At 32.8% G+C, this 9,119-nt stretch overlaps 2 protein-coding genes across 3 annotated transcripts; one reads left to right on the top strand and one right to left on the bottom strand.

Annotated features, from left to right (window-relative positions):
• The first annotated feature begins 439 nt into the window (after positions 1-439).
• On the top strand, positions 440-3,108 carry LOC105556247. Its single transcript, XM_012003332.1, has 4 exons — positions 440-1,252; positions 1,367-1,671; positions 1,770-2,062; positions 2,583-3,108. The coding sequence occupies exons 1-4, from the start codon at positions 975-977 to the stop codon at positions 3,018-3,020; spliced, it is 1,314 nt and encodes a 437-aa protein (XP_011858722.1). The 5' UTR covers positions 440-974; the 3' UTR covers positions 3,021-3,108.
• On the bottom strand, positions 3,108-5,396 carry LOC105556248. Of its 2 annotated transcripts, XM_012003334.1 has the most exons (4): positions 4,579-5,396; positions 4,241-4,480; positions 3,980-4,153; positions 3,108-3,736 (listed from the first exon to the last, which is right to left on the bottom strand). In XM_012003334.1, the coding sequence occupies exons 1-4, from the start codon at positions 5,381-5,383 to the stop codon at positions 3,123-3,125; spliced, it is 1,833 nt and encodes a 610-aa protein (XP_011858724.1). In that variant the 5' UTR covers positions 5,384-5,396; the 3' UTR covers positions 3,108-3,122. The 2 variants fall into 2 exon arrangements, with proteins under 2 accessions (XP_011858724.1, XP_011858723.1); XM_012003333.1 differs by having other exon boundaries at positions 3,108-4,153.
• Positions 5,397-9,119: the final 3,723 nt, after the last annotated feature.

Below are 9,119 nucleotides of genomic sequence, written 5' to 3'. Positions count from 1 at the left end.
TAGTCTGATTTTGTGAAATGGACCTAGCAGAAGGTCGAATATCAGGCACATCTTGGTAATTTTGATCAAATTGTACCCTCTTTTCTTTTGGCGATACAGCATTTTTTTGGGTGTCTAGATGGCAGTGCTGCTACATCATGAAATATATTCCACACTAGTTCTATCTACACGTCCATGGTACAATTACAACGTATAGTTCCAACCGGTCGCAGAAACCCGGAATAAAATATTGACAGAGTCCATCAGTACTGCAGTTTTGAAACTGAATATCGTGTAACATGTGACAGAAATATAAGTGCGAAAGAAAATTTTCTGTACAGATTTTTATTTTACTACGCTAAAACCAACGCGCTTTCGAAAACAAATAATTTAAGCAATTATGAAATAATCATTAATTATTTAACAATAATGTGTTTTGCATTTAGCACAATAAAAATATTTTAATCTTATACTTCTGTGAAAAGTAATCGTGAAATAGATTTTCTTTTATCCTTAGTCACTTCGAGAGATATAATATAATTTATTTCATAATGCCTAATTTTAAGGAAGCGTTTTACTATATCATGGCGGACATACAATTTCTCATAATAATGGCTGATTTACCATTTTTATCTGAATTTCGACCTGTAAGTCGAATTTCCCTACTGCAAAGGCCAAATACCAAACTTTGAGGGCAGATTTCCTTATTCAGGGCATTTTTACTTCAAAGTCGTTGACTTTCGGGTACTTTTATCGCTCGATAAGGTATTTTGACTAATAAGTCCGATTTTCCTACTTATAAGTTATATTGACTTCAAAGTTGAGAACGCTGGATCGATATGCATACCTATATATGTATATCGAGAAACATTTGCGGTCCAGCGGCGCGGCGCTGCGAACGTAAACATTAACAAACATGAGTTCACCGTGTGACGTGGTCGAGTACAGACGTGTTTTAACCTGTACCAAGTTTTTCTCGCAAATTCGCTGGCAAAATGGGAGATTATTTCACAATTGTTGCCATAATTACAAAAAAAGGTACTACAACAAAAGTAGAATATTCGTATGTTCCTCATCAGTGGGTGAAAAATGGGTTTGTATTCTGGCCACCTAAAAATTGTCTCACTTTGAGAAACGACCCATCGAGTGCTCCTGAACCCGAATGGAAAAAATTTAAGTGCAAAATAAAAAAAGACTTTATTGTTGGGAAAGAAGAAGCCGAACTGTGGGAAGAGGAGTACTTGAATGCTTCTTGTACTGAATCTGAAGAAAAGTATGTATAACACCATTATCAGTTTTCTCAAATACATTTTTGTTGAATGTTAAGTTTAAATACAAATGGTTTTGTTACAAAAGTAATCTAATATATTAGTGAACTTTTTTGCAGCTTGTCAATTAACCGGCAGCTTATGGTCGTTAACAATGACAATGAAATGGCCAAGACAATCGATAAGACCAATATTGATGTATTATTCGACGATGTTGCATCAAACGTAACGTCAAACGTAACGCCAAACTTAACGCCAAATGTAAATGCTGCTTTAACGAATATTGGATCAAACCACATAAATCTATCGTTTCGGAACGAAGGTGGAATTTTGATTCAAGATGATATGTTTGGCAATGATACATTTAACGCTGCAGATAATGTGTTGATCTCCAAAGATACAGAGGAAGTGTCGCTGAATACTAGTAAATATTAATTTATTTTAATGATAATAAATGTTAATAAATATTAATTTATCTTAAATTTTATTCATCATAATCATTAACATGATACTTTGTTACAGTATTTCAAAAACTTTCAATGATTGAAGAACGTCTAAAACAAATTACAGAAAATCAATTACACATGTTAGAAATGCGAACGTCCGACAATTCCTTCTTCAAATTGACATTAGACAAGATATATGGTATGATGAAGAACTTGCACGTCGGAACTATCCCAAAGCCGACAACCAGCCACGAAAACCCAAATGAATCTGAGTTTGCGAGCAAATTTATTTTTCCATTAAACACTGTTTCTGATGTACAGGCGTTTAACTCGGAAATCGAAAAGAATGCGGACTACAAAACATATTTGGTATATTTTATTTAAATTTTGAAATTTCGTATTCAAATTCATAATCAGTAACATAGGAAACAAAAATAATGAAACAAAATGCTAATATCAACATTTCTATCAGAGATACAATCAATTTTTAATTATAAAAGCTATTATAAATCATCGAAATACACATAGGTATCGCTGTTATAGAGGTTTCATCAAAAGCAAAATCAATTCAAAAGAAAAGTCTCCATTTTATGTTTTATTGTACAAACAGCTCTTCGTTGTAAATATTCTAATAAAAATCTTGATAATGCGTCTGTAAATTGTAGCAAATAGAAATCAGCATAATATTGTTGCAAGTATAATAGAATATAATATTTTGCAAGTACTTACGAACATAAAACAAATAAATGAGTATACATTACGATTCTCTGTCATAATGTTTTCTCATCTGGGGCTACTTTGTAACTTTTATTCTACTAGGCAAAATAAGTTTAATTAATATTAAAATACTAAATTAAGTTTTAATTCATGTGACAATTTATCCTTTTAGCTCAATACTTTCAAAACAATTGGAGGTACCGAAGGAAACGAAGAAGGAAAAATCGTTGCCAAAAATTTGTTGGCTATCTTGTTAACGAAAGAGGTATTGACCAAGTTTTCGTGGACAGGGATCTCCAGAACCGCGGGAGTGGAGAAGAAAGAAGCTTTTCATTCTTGCTGCGGAATCCTTAATTTCTTTACAGAAATAATTCTATTGGCAGATTCACGCTGGAATACTACTAAGAACGATAATTTGTTCAAAATGCGCATCTTGAAGCATGCAAAACAAATAAATGAGGCATCCAAAAAAAAGAAAAACATTCCTGCCAGCAGACAAGAAGAATCTGATAAGGTGCCAGATGCTACTAATCCAGACAATGAAGAACTTTCGTTACAAAATAATGTTCATGCAGGGGGAGACGAAATAGTAAACAATAACATAATTTAGTATGTAATCGTTATTTTAATGTTAATCACTATTAATATACATAGTTATTAATGTACATCACATATGTACAAGACACTTGCTGTGATATTAAAACAGTCATCGTTACAATTTGTGTTTAATATCTAATGTATGAAGCAATGGAATGAAAATAAATTCATTATGATATGGAAGACAAAATAATTTACATTTTATGTCGCTTAATGAATACAAGATCGGGTTACTGAAATCGCATATGTATATTGCATGTCCTTCTGAATTTTTATCGATTATTCCTTTTGAAGCAAAAATATTGAGTCGAGATGATGCAAAAGGTTTCACAAAAAAGTTATATTTACTTTTAAGATTAGCACCGTAAACGTAGATTTTATCTTCGACATAAGTTGCATTTATCATCGATACAACCTGTCCATTATTTGTCAAGAAGTATCTGTTTTTATTATCACTACTCAAAATAAAATTATCTGTTAAATGTAACCGCTTGTAAGCATTTCTACACGTTGGAATGTCATGAACTTGATTAAAAATTTCATTTTCGACATATATACAACTATTTCCTGTACTCTTTGAATGATTCAATGCTGATAATTCAAGAATTCTTCGGCTTATTTGACTTAGTGGCAAATTGCCACTACGAATCAACGTTTTTATGTGTCCAAGATGATTTTCGAATGGATACGAACTGATTTCAGGTAGAGAACCAAACTTTCTAACATCATCTACGACATGACAAATGTTATGAACATTGCTGCTTATTGAATCGATTCCATAAATGTCTATAAATTCCTCAAGATAGCAATTTAATAATGTTTCAGCAATATCTAAATATTGAGAATAGTATTTGCATGAAAGTATTGTAACCGCGGTATTAAGATGTAGAAAGTGTTCATAGATTTCTGGTGATAAAAAATCTTTTAAGATTACGGGACCAAGATACAATAAAAAAACTCGATATTCCGAACCTTTCCAAAATTTAAGGCAATTCAGAGTACGTATAGATCGTTGGAAATCCATCGGTTTCGTATCGTTACAGGTTTTTAACATCTGTGACATTTCATCGGCTTGAGTCTTCGACAATTTCGTACGGAAATTATAACTTCCCTCGCGCCATCCATATAAACACCTGCGCATGATACCTGTACAAAATTATTTATTTATGTCATAAAAAAATAAAACAGTAGTATATATGTATAATATATGACTGTTAAAAATTTAATGTACACCTAAATCAAATAGATGAAGGGAATCTGCGACTACAAAGTCTTCCACCATATCAATTGGTAAATCTATCAAAGGTGTATTTTCCTTGTGATGATCTTCGTCCATTTTGTTTCGAAAGCTTTCATCAGTCCTTCGAGGGCAATCAAATCTTGGGTAGCTCATGTGCCTTCCCTTCTTATCCCATGTACCGACAACTGTACATTTAATGCAACTTCCATTTTCGGCATTACAAGCAGGAGTTCCTATATTGTATTCAAATAAATTAAACATTTCATTAAAAAATACTTATATCAATATATCAAATATATATATATTAAATATTATTTACAATATTACTTACCTTTAATATAACTTCTGGCTTGTGTATCACAAACAAAGCATTTTACGCCGACAGTTATTTTCTGCATATTTATGATTAATCCATCTCTAAGAATTTCGTTCAATTCATGTACAAACTGCTTCAAATATAACTGAAGTGGAGGTTTGCTTTCACCGTAATAGACTGCTGCAACCATCACTTGCAGCTGAGGCATATCTTCAACGATGAATGAAATGGGCCAAAATTGATACAGTGAACTATTGAACGGTGACATTCCATCAATGTTAAAAAGTAATTTAATTGTTCTTTGTTGTTGAATATCACAGTTTGAAAGCGCTGATAATAAATTGTTTCTGATCCCATTATACCAAAATTTGCCTCCACCCATCTCTGTAATCTTTGTTATACTAGGAGTTTTTAAAAGCGCTCTGCCATCTTTTGGCAGTTCCGTCATGCCATGACTTCTCAATATTTTTAATAAACCCGTAATTGAAGCCAATGTTAATTTGTGTGACATTGCCCAATGTTGAAGGTCGGTTAACAATGTTACTTTGTCTTTCAATATTTTTTCTTCGTTTCTGTCAAACTCATCTAGTTCAGGAATAAGATTACTTTCAAACATTTCTTCACGAGTTAACGGATTGCGATCATTTATGTGGATGTCCAAATCTTGTGGTTCCATAATTATTTGTTCTTCAGTACTTGCAACATTATGACTGGTATGCAGAATACGTATCTTCGTATTTTCACTTTCTTGATTTCTCTTTACATTCCGGTAATAACTTGTCGTAAAACGATACGGTTTATATTTTTTGTCCCGCGGCATCTTTATTTCTCTTTAACCAGCAAACCGAAATCGACACAATACTTATAGACCAATAACTCACTCTCAAGACAATTTTGCTACACATTTAGACCTAAACTTGGACCAATTTCCTTTATAGGTCATTTTCTGTGGTAATCTCAACTTTGTGGTTAGCTCCCACACGGCCGCAAAGTTTATTTCGCGCCTAAAATATTTCCTATTAGTCAAGTCGAACACACAGGACATACTTATGGTAAAAATTAGGTAATTCTGACCAGTTAAGTCATATCGCCTACGAGATTGAAATTACGTAACACAACACGGTCACATTTCCTTCAAGAGAGACTCTAATTTTGATTTATAAGTTGAATCGATATTAAAGGCACATCTTTGATCAAAATTTGGTCATTTATATATTTAATGTATAACTTTAAAGTCACTTAACTTTGAAAGCATTTCGTACGGTTAAATTATGTAATTTTCGACCTGTAAATAAGACTTCAAACGCCATGTGACTTTTAAGGCATGTTTTATGTCAGAAGTTGATAATTCTTTACTCAAGTTGGAAAATCTGACTTTGGTTTGGTCAAGATGCGCTGCTTTGCTGCTTGGGTTGATACAACTCTAGATCAATGTAAGAATATGCATAAGTCAGGAAGTCTAGTTTTAAATGTTAACAGTATCATAAACGGATTAAAAGCAAATTATACAACATCGCGACCAATAACTTTAGCGGGATCTGTAACAACAGATGGACAATGTATCGGAACTCAATATTCGGACCCATATGGGACTTGGCAAAATGTAGTTGTGCAAGGAATAATTACAATAAGTCTAAATTCTTATGAAGCAACTATTAACATTGAAACAAATAAAATACATTTAAAAACAGGAACTATTTGTCAATATTCAGATGAAGATTGCATAGATATCGAAGGAAGATATACATTTTGGGAAATAATACCTAATGATCATTGCAAATTTAACCATTATGACATTTTATATGAAGGAAAAGCAAATAAGATGGTCAGTGAAATTAATGAAAAATTACAAATTATTTATTCCTTGTCAACTCAGGACGTAACTTTTGCTTTATCACAAACAGGCGAAGAGCTTCTTTGTGGATATACTTTAATTAAAACAGAACATCCTAAACTGGTAATTCTAGAAATTAAAAGCGGGGAATCTTTAAACAAAAAACGAAAAATTTCAGTAGAGAATTTATATATTTTTGCTTACGTGAATTCAAAATTCGTTTATGTTGAAAAACACATTCGCACACAGATAAATCACCTATACACAGACGTACTCAAACAACGCTGCAATTTGGAACGACGAGTAATGAAGAACGCACTCAGCCTTGCAATTCATGCACCTGACGACTTCGCTTATCAAATTATGAAAGGACCAGGATTTATGGCGGTGATTTCGGGAGAAGTTTACATATCATCAACTGCACTCCTGTGGAAGTAAAAATTCGACACACCCAGGAATGTTACCAGCAGTTACCAGTATTCAAAGGAAACGAATCATACTTTTTGGCTCCAAGGACTCATATACTTTTTAAAACTGGAAGCCAGACATCATGCAATAGAATCATTCCAACAATGTATTTATTAAACGACGGATGGTATCATATAGCACCAATTTTGGAATACAGCAAACCTCCAGAAACAATGAGACCGATGTCTCAACCAACTTGGCATTACAGCGATCCCGAATCATTGGCAGCAAGCGGCATATACTCAAACAACGAACTAGAAAATTTACGAGACCATATCATGTTTCCAGCAGAGAAGAACGGAATTCTAAACACTGTGGCTCGAGGCGTAAGAGGAGAGCCAACCTTAACGCAAGGGATATCTCTTTCACACCTACTTGACGAAAATTCATTGAAGAAAATAACCGCCTGCAGGAATAACACTTCAAGAAAACCAACCTGTAAATGGATCTATCTGTAAAAAGAGCTAAACTTCAACCGGGTGTTTCTGACAAGTAATTATTCACTTTGCATTTCTTACACAGTGCATGTACATAAATTTTTCACGTAAATATTTCCTCTATTTCATTATATACAAATGTAATATATATATCATCGCATTCATCTATTAAGTGTTTAATTAACTTCAATGAATATTTCATTAATACCAACGTATATTAATCGTGTCGTTAGTTCTTCTACTACATTTAAAAATATAATACAAAAAATTTAACACATAATATTTATAAGACTCTGACGTGTAATCACAAATACGAAGTAATAAAAAAGTAATAAGAGCCAATACAGGATGTTAGTGTGTATATAATTTTAATTTTATATAATTATATAATAATAATAATTATATAATTTCTTAATTTATCACAAAATTGGGCATGCCTACAACTCAACCTAAAACTCACAGAACTCAAGAAACTCAAGAAATCTCAATTCAAACAAATGAAGACACCAAACCAACATTGACATTAACAGAAAACATTAAACAACAAAACGATTTAATCTCAGTAGAAAACGAAAAGAAAAAAATTATTATCCACAATGAAATTCAAAATATTTACCCGCGATTATAATAATCAAATTTTAAATGAGAACGCCATGCTTGTAGATATCAATCACATAAGCGAACCACTTACTACAGGTTTATTATTACTTAGATCATATAACACACCAGATAAAGCGTATGTTTAAGAACGAACGTAAGAAGGGTCGAGAGTATAGGACCCAGTCGAACTTTAGACTTGAAAGAGTAACGACAGAAAAAGTGAGTGACTATTTGAAAGTGAAAAGTTCCATTCGACAAGTAAAATTTAAGGTAAAATTGTATAATAGCAAAATACACACAATATTTTTTTATATTTTTAGAAAAAAAATAAATAAAGATGAAACCACCAGCAGAAATTATAATTGACGGGGTAGATCCCCGTCAACATGAATTCTACGATATTTTAAGAGGAAGTCATTGCTTCCGGGCACTTGAACCCGGAAGCCATTATTTCGAGGAAAACTATCCGTTCAGGCGCATATGCGCAGGCTGCGCAATGAACGAAGATGAAGAGGAGCTCCAATACTACACGCGCTTGGAGAATTGGCACGCCTTATGTGGGCCATTTTTCGAGACGACAATGCAGGAGAAAGAAAAATGTCACAAATGCAATAAAATAATAGTAATAGCTCGAACGGCAATAGACTGTGAACTTTGTATACAAAACTATTTATATTTTAGTGAAACACATCAAAACTGCGTAGAAGAAGAGGTAGACTTTGAGAGGAAGGTGTTGATAAGAAATTTAGATGCGATATTCACGTGTAATCATTGTCAAAATCACTTCGTAAATAATACATATGTTACAACAGAAACGTCTATAGAAACGTTGACAAACTTACAACAGACGGATTACGGACTTCGAAATGCCTTATCGATGAGAGCTGTGATCCATTTACAAAATGTAAATATATACTGCATCACTTGACACAAAAACACAAGTAAGTACAAGGTAAAAAATGTATTATGCATAAACATAAATAAATATCTAGTATTATAGAAGAATGGATATCAAATATGTTCGTCCAATTTTTACATTCTATACTGCAAAATTTAAGCATGTAATAATTATAATTGTAATACCATACAACAGGGGTGGGCAAAATGCTGCCTGCGGGCAACGGGCGCCCGTGTAAATCAGCATAAAACTTTTGAATTAAGACTTTTAAATCTAAAATAAATCAGAAGAAAAAATGATTGAACTCTTACAACGCATA

Source organism: Vollenhovia emeryi, unplaced genomic scaffold, assembly GCF_000949405.1.
Source record: "Vollenhovia emeryi isolate VEMERY1.0 unplaced genomic scaffold, V.emery_V1.0 DF940180.1, whole genome shotgun sequence".
NCBI lineage: Eukaryota > Metazoa > Arthropoda > Insecta > Hymenoptera > Formicidae > Vollenhovia > Vollenhovia emeryi.
This window is presented reverse-complemented; position numbering and strand designations above follow the sequence as displayed.

Excerpts from the sequence above, each read along its gene's own strand:
- LOC105556247 (XM_012003332.1), top strand. The coding sequence starts at position 975 with ATGGGAGATTATTTCACAATTGTTGCCATAATTACAAAAAAAGGTACT. Across the intron at positions 1,253-1,366 it reads TGTACTGAATCTGAAGAAAA|CTTGTCAATTAACCGGCAGC; the intron begins GTATGTATAACA and ends ACTTTTTTGCAG. Across the intron at positions 2,063-2,582 it reads CGGACTACAAAACATATTTG|CTCAATACTTTCAAAACAAT; the intron begins GTATATTTTATT and ends TTATCCTTTTAG.
- LOC105556248 (XM_012003333.1), bottom strand. The coding sequence starts at position 5,383 with ATGCCGCGGGACAAAAAATATAAACCGTATCGTTTTACGACAAGTTAT. Across the intron at positions 4,481-4,578 it reads AGCCAGAAGTTATATTAAAG|GAACTCCTGCTTGTAATGCC; the intron begins GTAAGTAATATT and ends AATACAATATAG. Across the intron at positions 4,154-4,240 it reads CCTTCATCTATTTGATTTAG|GTATCATGCGCAGGTGTTTA; the intron begins GTGTACATTAAA and ends AATTTTGTACAG.